General features: G+C 49.1%; 1 protein-coding gene and 3 long non-coding RNA genes across 20 annotated transcripts in view; 2 read left to right on the top strand and 2 right to left on the bottom strand.

Moving 5' to 3' along the window:
• The window catches only part of LOC121071817, a 9,350-nt gene extending 7,542 nt beyond the window's left edge, over window positions 1-1,808 (bottom strand). Inside the window, exons 1-2 of one of the 3 annotated variants that reach the window (XR_005820796.1) lie at window positions 1,605-1,808; window positions 247-368 (exon numbers count right to left, since the gene is read on the bottom strand). This is a non-coding gene — a long non-coding RNA (uncharacterized LOC121071817). Of the gene's footprint in view, window positions 1-246; window positions 369-537; window positions 771-849; window positions 977-1,604 lie in introns of those variants that run through there. The other 2 variants (XR_005820798.1, XR_005820797.1) reach the window with 2 other exon arrangements.
• Window positions 1,208-22,600, top strand: LOC121071819. The gene is made up of 4 exons (XR_005820802.1): window positions 1,208-1,219; window positions 15,636-15,645; window positions 20,704-20,705; window positions 21,853-22,600. It is a non-coding gene; the product is annotated as an uncharacterized LOC121071819 (long non-coding RNA).
• LOC121071818 lies at window positions 1,915-13,236 on the top strand. Of its 3 annotated transcripts, none has more exons than XR_005820800.1 (4): window positions 1,915-2,016; window positions 2,935-3,011; window positions 5,742-5,812; window positions 6,624-13,236. It is a non-coding gene; the product is annotated as an uncharacterized LOC121071818 (long non-coding RNA). The 3 variants fall into 3 exon arrangements; XR_005820801.1 differs by having other exon boundaries at window positions 5,742-6,735; window positions 6,947-13,236; XR_005820799.1 differs by having other exon boundaries at window positions 5,742-13,236.
• SYT16 (synaptotagmin 16) overlaps window positions 11,472-22,600 on the bottom strand; it is a 99,738-nt gene continuing 88,609 nt past the window's right edge. For all 13 annotated transcript variants that reach the window (XM_040560581.1, XM_040560573.1, XM_040560574.1 and 10 more), the window contains one exon: window positions 11,472-14,309. In XM_040560581.1, the coding sequence (XP_040416515.1) occupies window positions 13,996-14,309 (314 nt within the window). In that variant the 3' untranslated portion in view covers window positions 11,472-13,995. The remainder of the gene's footprint in view (window positions 14,310-22,600) is intronic.

Here is a 22,600-nt window from a genome sequence, read left to right as displayed (position 1 = left end):
GGCACAAGCATCCAAATAGCTCTCACGAGTGCATGAAAACCGGGTGACTTCTCCTCTCCCCGTCCCTGCAGTCCCACTGCCTGCACCCCTCTGACTAAGGGGATGGCTAGAGCTCGGGCCACATGCAGCAGAGAAAGAGAATAAAATCCCATCCCCAGCTTGATCCCCTTTTAGCACTCATCCAAGCAATTCCCCTCACCCCGAAGGCAAGCCCGACCGGCTGGACTCTGCAAACTTGGTAGTTACCTGAGGACGTGGAGTCAGTCTGCAGAGGGTCTTTCTGGGGTAACGCCAGCAGTTCCGGTGAGATTTCCTCCTCGCACGGGCTCAGCGAGCATTTCTGGCAGCACAGCACTGCTGAACGGTACCTGCCACGGGGGATCAAGGAGAAACACACATGGCTCAGGTGGCAAAGCCGGGACGTACGCGGCACATAGCTGGGCTGCAAGAGAGGGGAGCGCTATCTCAGGAGCCCCGCGGGGCTCGCTAGCAGGGAAAGCAGAGCTCTGGTGTCACATCCAGCGCTCTAACTCTGACCTCGCTTCCTAGACACCCTCTCGAGCATCAGGAAAGTGAAATCAAACATTAAGAAAATTTGCTTCGGTCTCTCGGTGGTATAGCTGCAATCCTCCCAGAACAAACGCTGCAAAAATACAGCTTGCTCCCTGAATATCCGGAAGTTTCCTCAGCTAGAACGTGATTGCTGCCTTGATCACTGCCCTTTAAAACTGCACGTTATTTCCTCTGTTAGTTCTTGTCAGCCTGGGAGGAAAGCTGAAGGGAGACTATTAAAACCACAGCATCGTTTCGAGTAGTAGCGCTAATTTCCTATCCCATACGCGCGCACACCCACACTCCTGCAGAGTCGCACAGCTCGGGGGAAGGCAGATTACCAGCTTTATTTAACAGAACGATTGCAGCGCGCACGTTTCAGTGTTTGCCTTGTGCACCGGCCAGTTCCTGGGCTGCAAGTAGACGCAGCAGCACCCAGCCGATGCCTCGCCTCCTGTGGGGAGCATTTAGCACGGGGCAGCGAGGACACCTCCCGCTCCAGGTGGGGAGCACAAACAGCTCTGTGCGTGCATCCCCCAGCTCTGCACTTTCACGCGTGTGTGTGTGTGTGTGCAGGCACTCACACTTGTTATGTGTGTGTGTGTGTGAACGAAGAACAAACAGCTCTAAACCCTGCGAAAGAGAGAAAGAAAAGCAGAGCGTGTGCGTGCATGCGTGCCTGTCTCGCAGCTGTAAGACATCTATATTTGGATGGTTGTCTCATCCCAGGAGATGACACTCAGCTAACAGGCACCAAACGAGCAGCTACGGATACTTCTCAGAGTCCTGCTTTGGCTACACCGAGGTGCCTCGGATGCCAGCAACCTCCCCTTGGAGCCCGACGCAGCCCGGCCGAGCCACGGACACCTCCGCAGGACGACCAGCCGAGCCTCCCGCTGGGCTCCTCACCCCCTGCCGAGGCGCGGCGAAGCCCAGACCTCGCCCCCACAAAACTCCTCCGCGCCAGCGTCCCCCTGCCAGCCCCACCGGGGAAGCAGAACCAGCAAAACCCCACGCCGCCCTCCACCGCACGCAGCCCCACGGCCGCTCACCCGCCCGGCTGCAGCAGGAGGGCTGCTCCCCGTCCTCCCCTGTCCTCTGCGAGCCGCCGGCTGCTCCCGCTGGCGGTGCTGGCGGTGGTGGCAGCTCCCGGGTCCCCGCAGCACTGAGCCCAGCATCACCCCCGGCCGCCGCACCGAGACGGGGCCCAGATGCGCCCCGCGCCGATTGGTCCAGCGGGAGCAGGTGCGGGGCCGTCGCTAGGGGCGTTGCTAGGGGCGTTGCTAGGGGCGTCGCTAGGGGCGTTGCTAGGGGCGTCGCTAGGAGACCGTGACGCTCTGCCCATCACTGGCGGGACGCGGGGGTGCGGGGAGGGAGGGGATGGGGTGGGGTGGGGTGGGAAGCACACGAGGGTGAAGCCAGAGGATGGAGCAGGTGGCACAGCTCAGAGCTGGAAAAAAGGGGGTGAGAAGCCGCCAGGGACACGGTGGCAGGGCAGAGGATGGGGATGAGGAATGCCGGAGGTAGGAGGGGACGGCTCTGCTCCAGGCTCCGAGGCAGAAAGTGTCCCGTCTGGGCAGGATGGAGGATTTATGGAGCAGAGAGGAAGCTGCGGGGGAAAAGGAGAAGGGTGCCGGGTGTCTGCCCCAGGACAGGGAGAGGGCAAAACGGGGAGAAATGTAAGCCAGTGCCTGGAAGGACCTGAGGCAGTGAAGGGTCCAATCTGGGGCTGCTAGCACTATGAACTGGGACCCGAGCTCTGCTGCTCTCCTTCTGGGTCACACTCCTCTTTCCTCCTCCTCCGTGCCCATCGCCCCTTCTGGGCACACTGGCCTTTGGGATGCCCCATCACAGCACCCTGCCTGTGGCACATACGCTAGTGACCCCAAAGGGTTCCCCCCCAGCACCCTCAAATCCCAAGGGCAGAAATAGGGATTGCAGCAGGAACAGACACCAGACAGAAGGACAGCCCAAACCTCCTCTTAGATCAGCCCAGCACCCTGGGATCTGCTCAGCACCCTTCCCAAGGGGAAAACCCTCCCAGCCGTGTCTGTGCCCACAGAACACAACTATCGTGGATCCACCATGGATCCACCGTGGATCCACCACGCCTCCTGAGAGCTTTGTGCTCATGCCACCACCAGCCCCGTCTTCGTGGCCTGCCCAGGTCCCAGTTAAATGCAGCCTCAAACCAGCCACTGCCTTGTCTTTGGGCATCTGGTTGCACCGACACGCGGTGCGTGCACACATCTCCTCTGGCCCATGCAGCTCGAGAAAAGATCAGTCACGGCCACATACTTACTTCAAATTATCTCTGAAGTTCTGCTCCTTTTACTGAAAAGTCAAACGAACTCAAACTAATTTCAAATTTGATTTTGCCAGGACAATAGGAAGGCACTGGAATTTAATTGATTTTGATTACCTGCCTTATTATTATGCTGCCAGTAGCGATAGTTCAGGTTGGTGTAATTTTAAATTTACTGTGAGATGAATTTGACATTTCTCTGCTGCTGAATAGAGGACTTGAGCGATGCTTCAGCTCTTCACAAAGATGTCATAATTAATTCAGTAATATCACTTCTGGATACGGAGATAGAAAAGGAAGACACGGCAGCACCTACTCTGCATCTAGGAGCCGAGAGAATGACAGAGTGCGTTACTCCAGTGTTCCCAAAATTGATTGTGAATTTTTTTAACATTCAACACAATTTCTGCTGCAAAGACACGTCTTCCCCTCTCCTGTCAGCAAACAAGTGGGACTTATTAGCCGGCAATAACTCACAGCTGAGAGGTCAGCTCATCTTCCCCCAGCTGGCTCCAAGAAGAGTTGCCATCCCCTGAGCAGCCCAGAGCAAATTCTTCTGAAATCCAAACCTCGCTGCTTTATTTTGCCCCCTTTGGGGGGGGGGGGGGGGGGGGGGGGGGGGCAGAGAGTGCAGGGAAACAGAGTGCCTGCTAAGACAAACCAGTGGTCACACAATCTGAAGGGAGATGCACAGCAGATGCTCCATCCCATCCCATCCCATCCCATCCCATCCCATCCCATCCCATCCCATCCCATCCCATCCCATCCCATCCCATCCCATCCCCATCTCCCACCCCACCCCACCTCATCCCTTCCCCGTATCACCATGGGACGTGAGCCGCCCTCCCCTCCCAGGGGAAGGAGCTTTCCCCTCTCGGCCAGGGATGCCAGCTCAGGAGTCGCTGCCCAGCTCAAGCACACGTTGTTTTCGTGCAGTGGAAATTAAACAGACCCGTGAACTGGGACCAAAGTCTCTATTGACAGTGATATTATTTGAAAAGATAAGACTTCAAGTGTGTACTGCATGAGATAAAACCCGGACAAGCAGACAATAGAAGAGTAGCTTTTTTTTTTTTTTTTTTAATTCTTTGGAAAGCAAGATTGCCTAGCACAGTCAGTGCTATAATAAAATAATAAACAGATTTTAAAATGGTTTAGGGCAATTGGGAACATAAAAAAAAAAAAAAAAAAGAAAAAACAAACAAAACCATTAGCATTTACTTTACTCTAACTACCTCTCAGAATTGGAAAAAATCAGCTCCTTCATCTCAAAAGAGTTACATCTCCTCCAGCCAGCTGTTGAGGACCAGCGCATGAAATGAACGTGCCTTCTGAACTGAAGCACCGAACACCCAAAAGACGGGTGCAGGAGCAGCAGCCCTCCCGGGCACCGTATACCTGCACACACGCCGTGTGTCTGAACACAGCCCGAGCCCCGCTGGCACAAAGCTTTACACATGCAGAAAGTATTTTAAAAAGACAAAATGTACCTGAAATGCTTAGCATCTGCACCCGAGAAACCGAGCAGTTTCGGGCGTGCCCTGCTCCGGTTTCTCCCCCTGGCCTGGCCGTTTGGCTGCCCCAGCCCACAAAATCCCCCAAATCCTCCCCTCGTCCCGGCACATCTGGACGTGCAGATCCAGCTGCCGGAGCCCTGCAGCCACTGGCCCACCAGGGAGGGACTGAGTGGCCTGGGGGCCAGCCCTGCCCGCAGCCTGCAAGGCCAGCTCGTTTTGGCTTTTCCAGTCTTAGACCTCCGCCTTTCTGCCCTTTTCCGTCGGTATTTTAGAATCTGCTAGGGGCTGTTTTGTTTCACCGCCCTGTTTACATTTAATAAATCAATAGTGAGACAACAGAAGCCAGCTGGGGAGCAGCAGAGCAAATGAACTCCTTTCTTATACCCGTTTCCACTCTTTCCCCATCAGCCTCCCACCAAACCCCACCGCAGCCCCTTGGCCACCTCCAGCCCCACCAGGGGCAGCACGCGGAGCGGGGCCGGGGCTGCGCCCCATGGCTGTGTGCTTGCCAACCAACCCTGGGCTGCCAAACCTGCTCCTTTCTGCTTCTCTGCAAGAGCCCCTCTGCCAGGTAACGCAAGTCGTAGACATGTAATCGGCTTCCAGACGTTCACCCTTCTCTCAGATGTGCTTGAAATTGGCCAAACCGTTCAGAAACGGTGACGGTGGGGGAGAGACTGGTGAGGAGACAGATGGCAGACAGCTCAGCTTCCCCAGCCCAAACTGAGCTGATGGAGACGTGGGAATGCTTTCACCCTCTCATGAAAAATGATATCACTCTTTCGTTGAAATTCAAAACTTAGCTTCCCGACATTAAAAATGTGACTTCTCCACCTGGCCAAATTGGGGATGACATCAGGGATATCTTGGCAAAACAGTACTTGGTGCTTTGCCAAGGAACGAAGCAGCTCCGAGCAGTGGATTAACATGCAGCTGGAGGACGAGCAGAATAATGGGAACAAAACAAAACAAAACAGAGCGTGGCGTTTGCAGGGGAATCAAGGATGGGAGACGGGCAGCATGAATTGTAAATGCGTTTCAGAAAAATGCATGGGGAAAAGCTGTGCTATCAGCCAGCCCAGATTTGCACTGGCAGGGTGAGTTTTTCTGGGCTGGGTTTGCTGCACGCCCAGACTGGGCTCGTGCAGCCACTGCTGGGGCTTCTGGAGAGCAAAGCCACCAAGAGCCGCCAGGAGAAGGAGCTGTTTCTGGACCGGCCCTGGAGAGCCAGCCCCGCGGGTGCCAGCAAGGATTCAGAAATCCTGGTTCCTCCTAATAAATCACCGCTCTCGGTGCTCTCCTTCAAAATCACCCCCAGTTCAGAATTGTTTATTCTGAATTATTATTTAACTTTCGTCTTTTCCTAGCTTAACGTGGTCGTGGATTACAACTGCTACCTGGTGGAAGTGTACCGCACGTAAGCAAAGCACGATCAAAGGTACTTGCAGGCCAAGTGGCCACCGGACAGGGACAAGTCTCTCACCCCCACAGTGCCGTGCCCGGCCTCGTGTCAGCCCAACCGCTGAGGTCCGGCCCAAGGGACACAGCAAATGTGGAAGACACGGCTAACCAGGAGCAGCCCTCATGGGAAAGACGACTTTTGAGCTCTTGGCTCCATTTCCGAAGCAAGACGCATCCTCCCCTTGGACACCCCGGCCACAGGGGCACCCAGAGCCCCCTGTCCCCCTGTCTGTCCGTGCAGACAGACAGGGGGACGGAGGGGGCACATTCCCATTCCTCCCAGCCATGCATTATGCACCGGCCACCTGCATCTTTGTTCTGAACACAACGCGTGCGCCTCTCCTAGATGCATATTCACTCGGTTCTGCCACAATAAGAACGACGCGCTGGTTTTTGCATGTCTACATGAGCCATCTGCCTCTAGTTTATTGATAAAAACCTGGAACAGCATTGCTCACCGAAACAAAATAAGAGTGCTTGTAAGGTGTGGATGGTTGTGTGTGCGTGTGGGTAATTTCAGCCCAGAATTCTGCAGAAGCTGGGTTTAATGCTTTTTTTTTTTTTTCCCCAGTCAGATATCATCTAGACATTAGTATTCCTAACACAGCATATAATTAGCGAGAGGCAATATATTGTATGATCATGCACGTTAACACTTAAGTAGAATAAAAATGTTTCATTGTCAAGTACATGAAAAGCTAAGAATAAACCCATATCACTCTTCCTGTTGAATATCCAAACATCTTTTCATCGTATTTTTCATCTTCTTTTTTTTTTTTTTATCACAGTTTTGCACTTCAGCTTCTCTCTTTCAGTCCCACACGTAGCAAGTAAAACGATGCTCATACCATTCCCATGGCCTCACCAGTCAGTACCAGTCATCCACTAGCTAGAAAGAAGGTACAATTTTCAGTGCTATCTTTGAACTTTATGAAAGTGAAAAGGGTACATGAATTTGTTCCGTGTAACCTTCAGAGCAGAGCAGTTCTCCTTTTATAGACATATTTATAAATTGGCAATAAATTCAAGCTCTACAAGACCTGCTTTTATAGAGACAGGAGTTAGGGAGCTGGCATTTTTATTAATTTGTCCATATTGATGCGATGTTAAGTGATCGATTTATAGAGGATACACCGCGTTTCCTGGGAAAGGAGAGCTGAGACCCGTGTTACTCCTGACGCATCCTCAGCCACAGGTCGCTCCGCATTTCTCAGCGTACCAACCAGCCCGAGGACATGACGGCAGGGAAGGAAGAAAAATCTCCCAGGGGATTATTCCAAGCATCAGAGGCATCAGAGGGAGGTGCAGGGAGCGAGCTCGCCGTGCTGCCTGGTGCCAAGGCACCCCAAAAGCTCTGGCATCCACCCACCAAGCAGCTGGAGATGAAACACTATCACATCCCAGGGCACGTGCGAGAGGGACTACATGCAACTTGGCCAGAGAATCCACCACGTCCAGCAGTAAATGCAGCCGAGGGGCTACAAAGACCCATCCCTGCCAGAAAAGTGCATTGTTCCAATAGAGAAAGAAGCCAATATGCACTAAAAATGACTTACTATGTACAGTGTGCTTAAATCAACAGTCGAACGTACGTTGAAATGTGCTTCATGCAAATGCCCGGGGGCACTCTACCATAAAAAACATTTTTATATACACATGTATAAATGCCACGCAATATTTAAATGCTAAGTCTACCAAATGATTACTCCACTTACTCTTCATGACAGGCAGGAGGCAAAACTCTCTGCTGGGAAAAAGTCGATGGAGTTACAACAGGGAATAGAGCCCAGCATGACAAAAAATACAGCTGCGCCAGCAGAGGCCAACAGGAGGGATGTGGGACTAGCTTAATTGGAAACCTTGTGCTTGAGATGCCACATAGTGACAGCAAGAGATCGGAGAACAGGTTTTATCCTGAGCACCATGAATATAAAATATTGCTGCCAGGCACGGCCCTGACTTGGAGCAGATCTCTACTGATATTAACAAAAGGCTGGGAGATGGCATGGTGGAGGTGGTGTGAAGGAAAAGCACCTGGAAAGTGTTAACAAGACACAACAGGGATGAGGAAAACTGGCAAAATTCTGTGATTTTTCCCAGCTGCTAATGAAAAGTTTGCAATGTTCTCGCAAGTCTGAGAAATTAAGGGAGAGGGAATCATTTGGCACGATAAAATGCCTTCCCTGGAGGTGAAAGGTAATTAATGGTTGCGGGACTCAGCAAAGAATTCAGCTTGTGTCCAAATCCTGAATCCTTCTTGTTCTTCACCCATGGCCAGAACAGCTTTTGGTCTCGGTCCTCAAGTTGAGATCCACCCACGATGGGTAGGAAGTTACAGGGATGCCTCTGAAGCATTTGGTACCTCCACGGTGCTGGTCTGCCACAGCCAGCAGGGGCCAGGAGGCCACGTCCTCACCTCCTCACACCTGCAGCTCCCTTGGGAGCTGAGATTTCTGTTAAACCACACTTTTGTTGAGCACAGCCCAAGACTCTGCCCTCAAATTTTCTAAAGAGATGAGCATTGATGGATCTTCATGGCTCCCATCTGGCTCTCGGGTCTCCTTTTGAACTTTTTCCACCTTCAGCTGCCCACTGCTCCGTGCTGGTGACAGGGGGACATGTGGCTGTGTGCTGTGCAAGGCATCGCTGAGCACCACAACCACCTGCATCGCTCACTCTGGCCCCATCTGCAGCCCCTCACCAGGCCCAGGCTGGTTATGTCCCCCAAAAATGATCAAACACATCTCAACAGTGGCCTTTTACCTGCCATATCCAAGCGCTGGGTTTTCCCTGCTTTTCCTTCCCTTGAGAACTGGGGGAGCAGAGGGAAGCAACCTGGCCTTCAGCCATCTGATGTGGGGAGCAGAGGGTGCACAGCCTGCAGCTCTCCTGCTACACCCTCTTCCGTACGGGTGGTTTGTGTGGAGAAGAGAGGGATTGTAACGCTACAAGAGATGAATTGTAACACTAGAAGTGATGAATGGTAGCTACCAAGTTCGTTATCCAGGCTATCCAGTATTGACCTATATCTGCTTCATAAAGGTGAAAAAACATGGATAGCTGCGTGGGTTGAGCAGGAACATCTTCCTGCTGCCAGCTGGCAAACAGCTTGGGGATTACAGCATGAGGATTAATAGCCTTTGTCATTTGTAAGTGCAGATGCTAACCTTACTCACATGACGGACTGATCTTCTTTGGATTCTGTGCCTGTTTGCTGTTCCAGAAAGATGACCTTGAGCTGCTGTGAGAGACAAAATATTTACACTTTCATTTCTTAAGGCCTACGGTGCAGGCTGCGGGAAGACACGCGCTCACTCTGCTTAGGAGGAGGAGGAGAAAAAAAAAAAAAGCTGTATGCCTTGTGTATGCCTTCAGCAGCTCTGGGGCTAAGGAGCTGTGGTGACAAACAGCAAACCCACAGGTGTGCAGCAGTGCAAGCACCCAGCCTTCCCTCCCCCTGTCCCGGCCACTGCTGGGGGTTTTCACTTCTTGCACAACTTCTTGCACGTCGTGCCTGCTAAATCTGCACCAGATCCCAAATAAACACTCAAATCAGCTACACTGAGTTCCAAGCTCTAAGACCTGCCAGCGTCTGGGTGTGTTTATCGCTGAAGAAGACCAGCCGGACACCAGCGGCCTACCTCCAGCCCGGCCCCTCAGGTGGCAGCTAGCCCCACCGCCATGCCCTGCAGCAGGCCGTAGGCTTCGCTCGGCCTCCACATCCACCTTTGTGGCGAGGGCAGGAGGCAGCTGAGAGGCCGAGAGATGAAGTGCAGTGATCACACAGATTAAAGACGATGATAAATATGGGAGTGGAAGGAAAGCTCTGCAGGCACGCTAGCTGCAAGGTCAGCACCAGCTGAAGGAGAAAGCGAACCGCCACCAGAGGAAACGCCTGTTCCTCTGCCAGGCTGCCACCGTCAGCTTTGTGCTGGAGAAATGATCAATAGCAGCTGGCAGCCCCTGGTTCTGTGAGTCCAAGAACATCTGAAGACATTCACAACTGAAGATCAGTCGATTATGTAAAGCACACGGTAACTCCTCGGGATCTGCAGCCGCTAAAAATACCCGCATGCATTGTCCGTGCGCCCCAGGAACCGCGCACCCCGCGTCACCCCGTGAGGGAAATGCAGGCAAGCTGGAGCGAGCAGGACACAGCAGGGCCCAAGTAATTAAAGACAGCGGTAGAAAGGAAACCCAGACTCATCAAACCGCGCAGCAGACAGCCCAGAGGAAGGCTTTACAAAGGGGCACTTCAGTTAGCTGTCGCTGCAGCGCCGCAGGCTAAAAGAGGTTCTCGTTTCTGTGGGCATCAGTTGAAAGTCAGCATTACTGCAGAGAATACAAACGCGGTGAGATCATTCTGTTCTGCTGTTGATACACATTAAAAACAAAACAAAACAAAAAAATAACAGCAGAGTGCCGAGCAGGACAGGGACGTGCTGGCTGGAGAGAGACCAAGGAGGGAGCAGACTGCAGCTAGCTGAACGATGCTGCTTGAGGTACAGAGATGTACCCAGAGCACTTGCCCACAGCACTCTGGGCTTATGCCAGTGTTGTTAGCTCCTTCCCACACAATGGTTTTGTGGGTTTGGGGGCTTTTTTTTTCCACCACTCCCCAAGAGGAGAAAATTCAAACAAACTCTTAGGGGATTCCAGACAAGAGAATCAAAAGGAGATGAATTACCTTAGAAAACGTGTTAGGAAACTTGCACAGGGAGGATGTGCAAGTGCCCAAGCACTCCCAGAACCAGGTCAGCCTCTGATTGCCCCACAGCCTCCCTCCTGTCCAGGAGCCCCACAAAAGCAGAGACTGGGCATCAGCATTCACGTGGATGGAGGCTGGCAGAGCACCGGGCTCCAGGTCTAGTGACCGCCACCAACAGAGGGCTAAGTGCACGGCCAGATTCCCAAGGAATGGAAGTACTTCTGAAAATTCAGTCTTCTCAGCCACTTCTAAAGGAAACAAGGGGTTAAGACAGTGACTGAAAGGGCAGTGGTATTTACATGAGAAAGACCAGGAGCACAAGGCCAGCCTGTATCAATATTAGCAATGACTAATTCAATCTGTCAATAGGAAGAATTACGGGAGCTCTGCTATAAAGGGGAGCTGCTGCAAAGCCTTCTTCATTTCACAGATACTCAATACTGCAAAGAGAAATAAACCAAAAAAGCAACAAAACCCCCAAACTAGAGCTCGTACGCATGAGCTCCAACACTGTTCATCCCAAGATTCCTAAATCCCCCTGTGCTTCAGTAGGAATTTAATGAACCTCACAAATGTACTGCTCAAGGCATGGATGTGCCAGCGGGTTTAGCAGCAGCCCCAAAATAATAAAAATAAAAAAAATCAGTGCTTCCCTTGCCTCATCCCTTTTTCCTTCCCTCCAAATTCTTCTTGTAAAACATCAGGCCAAAATGCCGTTGCAATGATGCAGGAAGCTACTGCATCTGAGAGCAAAGTTTTAACATGCTCAGATATTAGCTGACTCCAAGTATCCTGACTCCCACTATTCTACAGTAGAAATATATCTTAAAATTCAATTTCCCTTATGCTGTATCTTCAGAGAAGATGTAGATACGAAAATAGCACAGAAGTCCAAAAACAGTTTACTTCATTGCTTTTTAAAATGGTCTTTTCCAAGATTTCTTTTTAATCAGACAATTAAAAACCTGGGTTATCTCCAGTTCACTTCTGAAACATACTATCAAGTTATGCTTTTCCCTTAGCTAATCATTAAATTAAGCATAAGCAATACTTTGCAGGTTCAAGAAGTAACGAAGAGAATCTCAGTAAGTTTATTATACATACACATTTCAGATAATAAAATTGCTTATAAACACTTGTATATACATTTTGTGCAGTTCAGGAAAAACAGATGCAGAGATTGGAAAACATCTGAAATCAGCAAATGCACCTTTTGAATTGGGCTGTTTTCTGTACTTTTTCTTCCAGAAGAAAAGTACATGGTAAAAGAAACACAGACCTGTTCTGCTCATTACCGCTCACATGCTTATTTTCTCTCCTATTGGTAATACAGCAGCATTAACAGTGCAGTCAAAAACGTAGTTCTGTTTGGGTTAGATCCTGCTTTGCGATACAAAGCTCCAGTAGTGCAAAGCAGATACTATGCCAGCTTATCTAGGCAGTGGAGGACAACCCTCCTGCATAGGACACCCACCAGTCTCACTGGAAATGGTGCTCAGACAGGTAAGTGTAAGAATATCTATAACCATGACCTGTAGGATAATTTGTCTCACCTATACCTGCAGTCCTTCTCCCTACAGATTATTCTTTCTTGTTGGACTGCCCCGCGAGGGCAGACAAAGCCTGTGTGCATCACACCAAGTGATAACCCAAGTCTAGCACTTCACTGGGTGTGAGGCAAACCAGCACCCAGGCTCAATTTTGGTTAAAAAGCCAGTGCCCAAACTTGCACTGGTTAGATCTGCACAGCACCATCAAAGGGAAGGAGACAATTGTGGTGCAGGAGGCAGAGTTTGGTGCCAGGTCTTAGTAAACGACAAAAACAAAACATGAGGTGATTCAGGACTCAGAAACCTTTTCAGCAGAATATTTCCTGTCTCATTACCATCAGCAGGAATGAAGAAATGCCAGTCCTCTTCTAAAGAGAACAGGGAATCGAAATCAGGCCGATGATAGCATTTGAATGTCTTGGCACCTTACTGTCTACGTACCATCACTGCACGAGAGGATGAACATCCTTTGCTGTGTCACACGCAGCTTTGCAACAGCTAACGACTGCTAAACGTTCAATAGTGAGACAGCAGACGAAGACGTGTTCCCTATCCATTGACTCCAATTTTTTTCATTTTTTGACTTTAACTCACAGAGACAGGAAAAAAGATTAAAATGGAAAATGACAAAAAAGAGTCCGAAGAATAACTACATAAAAGTGTCATCACCTCATCCAGCAAGCCTGCTCCTTGCACTGGTTTCAGTCAGAGGCAGGAAACGTAATACTTTTCTCCGGTGTGGTTCGTCAGAGCCAGCACCCCCTCTAGGAGGGGTCCCCTGGATCCTATTTCTTGCCTGTAGGAGAGCTTGCCCCAAAGATGAAGTGATGTGGTCTGGCATTCCCTACTGCTCAGCATGCCAAAAATGGTCCCTTTTCAGATCCCCAGAAGACATTACAGGATAGAACATTTGAACAAGAGCCCTCAGAGAACTTGAGTTGTGCTTAACTGAGTGAGAGAAACCACAGCCAGAAGGCCTTTCTGTGCACTGCTCACAGGAACGCTTTTCTGAATGAACCTCACTTTTACAGAGCAAAGTAACACACGGCCAAAACGATGCAGAAAAGTGTGATTCAGGCACAAAGGTGGATGTGCAGCTTGGTCTGGTCTTTTTTTTTTTTTTTTTTTTGGTATCCATGATGACAGAAGCCATGAACTTCAAGTAAGCATCTAAACATGCGTTGTATAACTGCGATATAAAACCGATGCTAGTTACCTCTCATGCACGCCTATGGCAATACAGGCTAACAAGTGCACAGGGTGCCTCATTAAAAATATTGGTAGTATTAAGTCCTAATGAATAATATCAATTGTTAGTACAGGAGACAGTAGTAATGCCTAGGCACTTAAAAGTTGACAGAGAATTCAACAGTGCTTTCCCATGCTGCCTGAAAAATCCAGTCCATAGTGGTACCAAATGCTTATTTCTAGGACTCAAAAACATGATAATGAGAGAGAGAACGTGATCTGCATGCAGTTTAGCCTATCTGTGAGCTATCTGCGCGTCAAGAATGTTTGCAAACTTCATTAATATAAATAAGGGAAAGGAAGGAAGGGAGAATTTACCCCAGAAGAAAACAGCATCAAAATCAGACTGCGATGGTTAGGCGTATGATAAAATGAGCAAGACAAGGCCCAAAGAGGGGATGTTGTAGGTTTGCCCATTGCTTTTCCCTTGGGATAATTATTTGGATATGGAAAATGCAGGGAAACCTGCAAAGACAAGAAGTAAACTTGCTTCTCAGGCCTTGCCACTTCCAGTGCTCATGACAGGTGGCACTGACAGTCAGGTTAAAGTGTACAAGACCTGGCAGAGCACAGTGCTTGCCATGGGATAGCTGCTTCCTGCTGACTGGGAACACAGCCCACAGTCCCAGGACCCGCAGGCTGCCCCTGTGACCATTAGGACTCGAGCAGTGTGTGCCACCTGCAGACCTGTGTCCCCTTTGATTCCTTCATTTCCTGCCAGTGACTCTGCTCTTCCTGCCCGCTGCTGTTCTGCCCCATGGAAATCCAGCCGACCATCTCCTTGCGCTTCATGCTGCGCTTGTTGTATATGGAGATCATGAGCGTGACATCGGAGAGCTGGAAGAGGGCAACCTGGAAGATGAAAGTTTCCTTGTAGACGGGGTTGGGCTGTCCTCGGCGGATGGAGGTCTTGCAGCGAGACATCTCCTGGCCCATGGAGTTGAGCAGGCAGAGCTTTCCATAGGTGTCTAGGACAAAACAGAGGAAAGAAAATGTTTGGAATGGTTAACAGACTAAATGAAAGCCCCAAGTCATCAAAAAACAGCCAAAAAACTTGAAGCAGGGCAGCTTTGTCTGCACTGCAAAATGGATGAGGGCTGGGCTGATCTCCTTAGTAAAATCCATGGGATGAGAAGCAGATGACAGCACCTCTTGGTGCACCTCATATTCAGCTGGGGAGAAGAAAGGAAGGAAGCAGCCCTACTGAAGAAGAAAGGAAAGAAACAGTGCTTCAGCCCTACTCTCTTGGAAAAAGCAGGAAAGTTGGTTCCCAAGCCTAGGAAACCTGTCTAAGACTAACTGAAACTATGAGCATCTCTGTGGACTCTCCACGTCAAATGGTGCATCTGCACATTACCCTCCTCTCCCTCACAACAAAGTTTCTTTGGAGCTGTCGTACCAGGGCCTCCCTTGGCTACACTTTTTCATCTGAGAAAAAAAAAAAAACAAAGCCTAAAAGCCTCTACAACCTATTACTTGAAACAGCAAATGAAAAGGGTGATGAAAAAGAAGGAAAAGAAACCTGCGTGCACAGTAAAAAGCCTGTTCCAAATTTTTGTCTTATTTTTTTGGTGGCCTCAAAGTCAATTTTATTCACTATTTAAGTCAATGTAAGGAGTAAAAATGATCAGTAAATAAAGGGAAGGGATTCTAATTCTATATTCCTATAAATCTACCCTTAAAACTCTTGCTGTCTCCTGTATTAACTATTTCACCTCAGTATGTGGTGGTCTCAGGCAGAGCTCTGCAGTCCCACTGCTCCACAGACCCAGCTCTGTGCAATCTTTCGCCTTGCTCTGCAGGCAATGGTAGCAGATCACTTGGCCAGAAAAAGCCTCTCCTAACCCCTCTGTAAATCTGTGCCTGGGTTTCTGCAAGCGATTATTATTTCAGAGTGTGCTGAAGATAGGAAATAAATAACAAGCCGCGGTCTCTTGTCTACAGCATGTCTATCCTCTTCTGTTCCCGTTTGATGTGCTATTTTACGCACTTATCTGCTGAGCGACACAAGGTGTGAAATTACACTTCAGGTGTGAAAACACTTCTGTGTCTCCAAAGCAGGGCTCCCCGCTCCTCAAACTGTTCCACTGAAAAAGCTGTCAGGAGACTGACAATCGAGGAGCAATTTGTGAGCCTGCACAGCTGTACAGCTATCGAGTTACTGCGGGGAAAGTTCAGTCCAATCATTAGCTAGCGGGGCCAAGTTGGCTCCCAACACAACGCTGGAGATGAGTAAACTGTGCCAGCAAAGACCTGCTCGTTAGACAGAAAAGCGGAGCTCTGACGTAAAAGAGTTTGCCGATCGTAGCTGGGAAGGAAAGAGCTGCTTCGCTGAGAGCTGCTTTCCCAAGAGGAGGGCTAATTCCCCCTGGAATATTCGACTCAAATCCCTCGGGTGATGCCGAGGGGTTGGCATCTGGAACGACTTTGGACCCATCAGAAACAAAACACGCAGAAGAGGACTCTGCCCAAGCTCAACTCAACGTGAAACCAAACCAGATAACCACCAGGCACAATTTCTTGCCATACTCACAGAGATGTCACTTTATTTTGCTCTAACAAAGCAGAATGTGCACTGAAACACGAGAATCATTAAGGTTGGAAAGACCTCCAAGACCCTCTAACTCCTCAGTCTGCAGGGAGCTCCCCAGAATTAAAGATAAATGGGGAGTAAGGTGAGTTTTTTTGTTTATTTTTTTTTAACATATTTTTTCTTTTTTTATTGTGAGGACTAATTTCAAAGCAGCCAGAAACTCAGCCAGACTGATTTTTGGATACAAACAAGCATCTAAGTAGGACAATTCCCTGCTTAAATTCCAAACTGCCTTTCCTTTAAAAAATTGAAATCTCACATCTTCTGCATAATTTCAGTACATTTTCCAAACCAATCCCACGTGCAGACAGAAAGCTGAAAAGGCTCATTTCTGCTGGCATGTAAGCGAGGGAAGGGCTGGGACCCAGGAATTCACGGAGCTGAGACCCTCTGTGCTCCACTCCCCTGTAGTTATGTCCTTGGTGTCGCTTCCCTTTCCCCACCACCCTCTGAGAACCGCTTTGCAGAGGGCGAGGACACTTGGCTGGGATCCCAGTAAGGGCTGGGAGGTCAGCGAGGGCAGAGCTGGGTCTGCAGCAGTGCTGGGAAGAGGGGGCAGAGGGAGCCAGAGGGTCCAGGAGCCCCTGGCAGGGCATCCCCAGCTGTGCTGGGGCAAGGGATGGACAGAGCAGAGAAGCAGCATCCAGCCAAGGAGTGCCACAAATGCTATCTGCTATCCCACCTGAACACAGGACCTGGAAACTTAGCCAACAGCAGGTGAAGTGCTTTTTTAGCTTCCCACGCCACTTGGGAGAAGGGTCACCCACACATGCCTGCATCTCTTTTTCTGAGAAGACAGAGAGGACCGAGGTCTAGGTTTTCCTTTCAGCAAAGGCTCCTATCACCCTCCCCTCTCACTACTGCCAGCACTGACAGCTCAGGTGGGGTTCATCACACCTAGCTGCAGGCACGTCTGTTTCAGCAGAGCCCTGCGGAGTCAACCAAGTTGCAGTCACTACAGCCAAAGGAGCACGTGGCATAACTGGGCAGCCATCTAGGCAATGCTGCCACTAGAGATGAGCTCCGTTTCAACACTAAACAAGTGCCACAGCTTGAACCTCACAGGTGTTCCACACGTCCCAGACAATTTTCCAGGCAGCAAATGGACGGGTTTCTTGCAGTGTGTCACATCCCTTAGTGAGGCCTCAACTTTGGCAAGTGTGGAGTAACAGAGCTGGCTCTAAAGACGACCGAGCACTGCACAGCTGATGACTTAAACCGAGAGAGATCAAAACCAGAAAATTAGGCTTTTTCCTTAATACGCATCAGAATCTGTTATGTAATTCTCTGGCACCGTCCTGCCTGCACGGTACCAAGGTCTGAGGGAGTTCTGCACACATCATCTGGATAAGGTGAGAACGTGAAGGCTGGGAGGAGAAGCAGCTCACTGCAGAGCTAATACCAGGAGCCTTACTCACCTCCGTGTAAACACAGGCACAAAACCAGTGCAAGTGACATCAGGCTGCTAATTCTTCTCAGATTTATTCCACTGGGTGTATTTTACCAGCCAAAAGAATCGAGCTTGCCTGAACAGAAATAAAGGAGTAGGTGTGGATAATATATTTAGCATATGAAATTTGCTTTGCAGAGCTGGTGCGTACGAAGCAGAGCTGTTATTCTGCTTCACTAACCACATTTGTGGCTCGCTCACCCGTACTGCATTGTGCTCCTTTCAGCACCTTTTTAGGTGTCTGATCAGGAAACACTTCCTGGCTCTCCTTGTAGTCCAGTCTGGTTCTCTGAGATGGAAAGCTCTCCCCTTGGCTTGGCTTTGCCAAACAAAATCCACCCTTGGGTACCCGGCAAGATTAGTGGAACTAGAGCAAGAATGAACTTGCCAATTTGCTGAGGAATGTATGTGTGAGAGCATCTATTCATTACGAAGGCAAACATTTTCCATCTAATTACATGCTCAGATTCAGTAATGGCCTCATTACTGTGGTATCTCAGCACTTTACACTCTTGAGTGTATTTACTTTCATGTCACCTCTGTCAAGCACAAAAGGGGAAGAAAGATTAAGGCTTACATTCTTTAAAATGCCTAAGAGCTCACCCTCTATCGAGGCACCTACCTCACTGCCGTGAAGAAGAGCCAGACCTCTTAATACCTGGGATTGTGTGGCACTGAAGCTTGCCTACGGTTACACAAAAGTCTGTGAAGAAGCAGGAACGATGTTGAATTTTGCCAAGACCAATTTTAGCACCGCATCCACCAGGCTCTCTTTTCCGTACAGACTTTGGACCAGAAGCTCTTGCCACAGATCGTTTTTACGTTAAACTCATCATTCAGCCCTGGGACGAGGGGAGCGAACAATGTTCACAGACACGAAACATCAACACCTCTGCATTTAATACCGGAGCGAAGAGCACTAAATCAAGGAATGCTGCAGGCAGCCAGACACATTTTGGGCTGGCGCTGTGTATTACTCCAGAGGTTTGGCCAAACGTCTTCTCCTGCAGACTGCTCTGTCTCCATCAGCAGTGCCCCAACCATAAAACACCTCTTGAGAGCTCATCTGCAAAGGCAATCAGTTTATCTGTGATTCTTCTAATGACCCATTTCTGTCATCATCCTTCCAAGGGAACTAACTGATAATGACAACTCAGGGGAATAATCAACTATAATTTATACGTTCCTGGTTTTGGAGCACGGAGCGTAGCGTGAGCTCTGCTTTCACTTACCCTAAGCTTCACCATTATTAAAAACACTGACCTGTGAACAAAAACACTGCAATACAAAAGGGTCCAGCTCCCTGCTTGAATTTATATTTAGAAAGGAAATAAACAACCAAAGACTTCTGACCTCTCAGGCTGTGGACTGCAGAGCATAACGCAGCACTGTGCGGACTCTCCCACCCTCGCTCCAGGCAAGCTAGCTCGTTTCCAAAAGCAGTATAACCATGCCAGCATGCTGCAATCCAGACTAATAAGACCCATAGTAAAATAAAGCCTTGGGCCTTGAGCTTAATTTCCCCCAGCTGGCATGGCCACACTCCCAGCCCACAAAATAAACAGCAGCAAAGCAGCCTCGGGGGCAGCATCGCTGCTACTCTGCATGGCACAGCATGGAGATATCTGCCCTGGTACCTCCACTGGCTCTGACTGACCTGGCCCAGGAGGCTGCTGCTCTGTCAGCCCATGGCTTTACCTCCCCATGAAACTGGCACCGGGGCAGGGATCCCTGAACCTGGCTCACCGCAGCTGTACCGGTGAAAAGAGCGCAGAGGAAAATTAGACTCAAGCTTTTGCGGCCAGCCCCACGTCGTGAAAATCTGCACTGGGCCAGAGGCTGCTTGTGGCCTACTCTGTTTACTATACAAGAGCTGAGAGCTGCCTACTATGTTGCTGAGGAGCCAAATTTCTTTCCCTGCTTCCACCGAGCCTCCGCTGCTGCGGTCCCCCTCCCGCGGCTGGCAGCTCTCCGCCAGGAGAGGCTGGGATCTGGCAGCCTCCACGGTGTCTGAGTCACTGGGGAACGGACCGGCAGCACCTTTCGTTTGAAAGGCAGCAGAGAAGGGTGCTGTGCTCCCTGTAAGCACTGTTTGGCCTCAGCAGGGGGAATTGCCAGCACGGACAGCTTGTTTCGTGCAAGCAGAGGGGCTGCGAGGGGCAGGAGATGAGGGGTCTCTCCAGCTGCACAAGGTCTGTCCTCCAATAAGGGCATTTTCAGCGCTTCCTACAACGTATAGCGTGCCTTATGCTGCCTCAGAGAAGAGGGGAATTGTTGCTGGGAGTGTATCAGAAAGCATGAAGGCACAGCTTCTCAGCAATGGCAGCAGTAGCTCTGCTGCAGCATGATGTAAGGGTGCTTAGGTTTGGCTGTTCTCATCGCCAGCGACGGTGCCCACAGGCACGGCTTTATCGTACCGCCTGTCATCAGGCCTCCTGTGAACGCTGCTCCATGCAGTCGCTGTGGGCTTGCCTTAAACATTCGGCTCCAGCTGAAATTTGGAATTAGCGGGGAACAATTCCTTTGTCTTCTGCTTGTTTTTGGAGGGAAAAAAAAAAGAAAAAAAAAAACAAAAACATTTTTTCTTTCTTTTTCAGAGCTATGGCAATGGGAGAGGCATTGCCATGCACTCTGCTTCGGATGCACTCTTCTGGTTCTGAAATAACTTCACATTATCCACAGCAAGTGTAAATGGTCATAGAAATACAAAACCCTTGAAAATGTTACCAGGTAACTGCAAGTGCAAGCTGTCACTGGATGTTTAATTATTATGGAACATCCCCATGAAAATCTCCCAATTGCTCCTTGAAAGTTCCTTGGTTTTCAGTGCCAGGCCGCACATGTCTCACATGGAAGAGCTGTACCAAGTCAGTCCATCCACCCAACAGTACCCAACAGCATTTGCCTTAGAAAACCTATAAAAATACAGCAGATACTGGCTGCATATAATGGAGGGAGCCAGAGCTGCATATGGCATTCATTGTGCAGGTGCTTGGATATTTACAGTCAAATAGATCTTTTTTTCTCTGTATAATATACATTTGATTGACTTTTTTTTTTCTTTTTCAGAGGATATTTACTATAAGCTTAATACCTCGCTCCCAAGAGGCTCCGAGTCCACCCTTGTTGAGTTTGAATCCCACCATGTGATACCTTTCATTTATCTACACTTCATCTTCCATGCCAGTGCCCAGCTGCTCACTACTGAGACATCCTTCTGGGACTCATCTTCACTACCTTGAACAAAGCTTCCTCAGCTTATTTAAATTGATTCAAGATATATCCAAGGACAGGCAATGAAAAGACGTCAAAGAAGAAGTGGTCTCGTACAAGCTTACTGTGACCAACCGGCAAGTAGTCAGCACCAAACAGTTGCACCTTTACTGCTGTTTACCAAGCTCTCTGGGCGGAATCCATCCCAGCTGCCTGGTACAAATCACCCTTTATTACTGATGAGATGGGAGCAGGAATTACAAAGCTTTAGGAACTCAAGCAAGCTCCCTGTTCAGTGCCAGATATGCTGGTTAAAAGTTATCTTTTTATTCAGCTTCCTGGCCTAAGTGGGATCAATTAAAGAAATTAACCTGTGTCTTAGTCCTCCAGGAATGAAACAAGGATAATAACCTTCCTTCCCCAACAAAGAATTTGATAAAATAAAATCCACTAATGACTTTCAAACACTCTGATACCAGACCAACAAATACCATCTGAAGACCCTGATTTTTCTACATGAGCAACTTCTGCACTTCTTGGCATTGTTGTCTGGGGCTCAGGTAGATGTTTGTTTTCAGACAAGTCTTTACTTCAAGAATTTCTCCTGTTCCCAATAGAAACTCTGATAGCTTGTTCTCTCCCTCCTGTCTTTCCCAGAGTTAGTGCTATTGTATTTGTTTAATGGGGTTAATATGCTGCTGGTATAATAATGATCATGTACGGATGTAATTACTATGTGCGATTAATTCTGCAGCTACTGAAAAGCTTGGAGGACTTTTCTTAGACATGGGAATGTCTTTACAATAGTCCTTCTCAAATTGCACTACACCCAGACGTAAACCCCAAAAGAAATGTGAAAGAGGAAAAGCGAAGGCTGGATTAGAGGAGGGAGAGCTGCACCCAGCAGAGCAGCTGATGGAGGTTAAATATCTCGTGGGCAGAGACCATCCTTCTGCTGCGTGTTCACACGCTGATGAGGGCAAATGATCCCTGGTCCATCACTACAATCCCAAGGTACTATTATACCATGCAGATAGCATGTAACCGGTTATAAATTTTTAAAGATGTGTCTGCCAGTGTTGTATGCTTCTCTTGTTACTTTCCTTATAGTAAACATCCTTTAAGCGAACACGCTGAGCTTTGTTCTTCTAAGAAAACCCAATACCACAGACCGAAATACGAACCCCTACGAAATGCTAACTTGTTAATGTTGGCATAAGTAATGTTAATGATTTTCACAAGAACCGAAGACAAGGAGGTGCACAGGACACATATCATTAGTGCTAAAACACCTGGGGTGCCCACATCTGACAAAGCTGTAAATGCATTTGTGCACGAGGCTTTTTGGCAGATGCTGCCAATTTACAGCCCAGTGCTGCAGCCCTACTCCTGAGTGCTCTTAAGTGCTCTGAGTGATAATGGACCTGTTTGTGTGCTCAGGGATCGTGAACTCAGCTCTTTAAGTCTGCATATTCCCCAGAACAATGCCTGGATGCTTATTCTTGATCAAACGATCCTTACATTCCACATATGTGACCTGAAGAGAAGATACTGCCTGGTAGATTTAAGTCTCTGCGGGCCACCCAGCTATTTCCTAACCCAGCTATTACCCATGTAAGCACCCATGACTTTGATATTGAAGTGACTCAGTTCAACTCTGCATCCCATTTAAAGGTTTAAGGGAAGCATAAGATGTTCCCAGGAAAAAACTGAGAGATGTGCACAATCCCCCACCTCCAATCTTCCTGACCTTCTCCAGAAATTACCTGTTGTAGCCTCGGCAGCCTTTAACACCTTAAATCAGCAGTGCCTGAGTCCAGTTCCCTCTTCTGCGCACTGAAATCCCTGTGCAGAGAGGCCAAGAAAGGAGCACACATGCTGCAGATGTTGAGATCACCTGTGCAGGACCCCAGGTGGCAGATCAGGCAGCAAAAGAGCACAGCTGGAGAATTCGCTGTCTTGTAAGACTCTCCTGTCATTCCTCACAGCTGCAGCTGGCAGCA

Source organism: Cygnus olor, chromosome 5 (assembly GCF_009769625.2).
Source record: "Cygnus olor isolate bCygOlo1 chromosome 5, bCygOlo1.pri.v2, whole genome shotgun sequence".
In the NCBI taxonomy this organism is placed as follows: domain Eukaryota; kingdom Metazoa; phylum Chordata; class Aves; order Anseriformes; family Anatidae; genus Cygnus; species Cygnus olor.
This window is presented reverse-complemented; position numbering and strand designations above follow the sequence as displayed.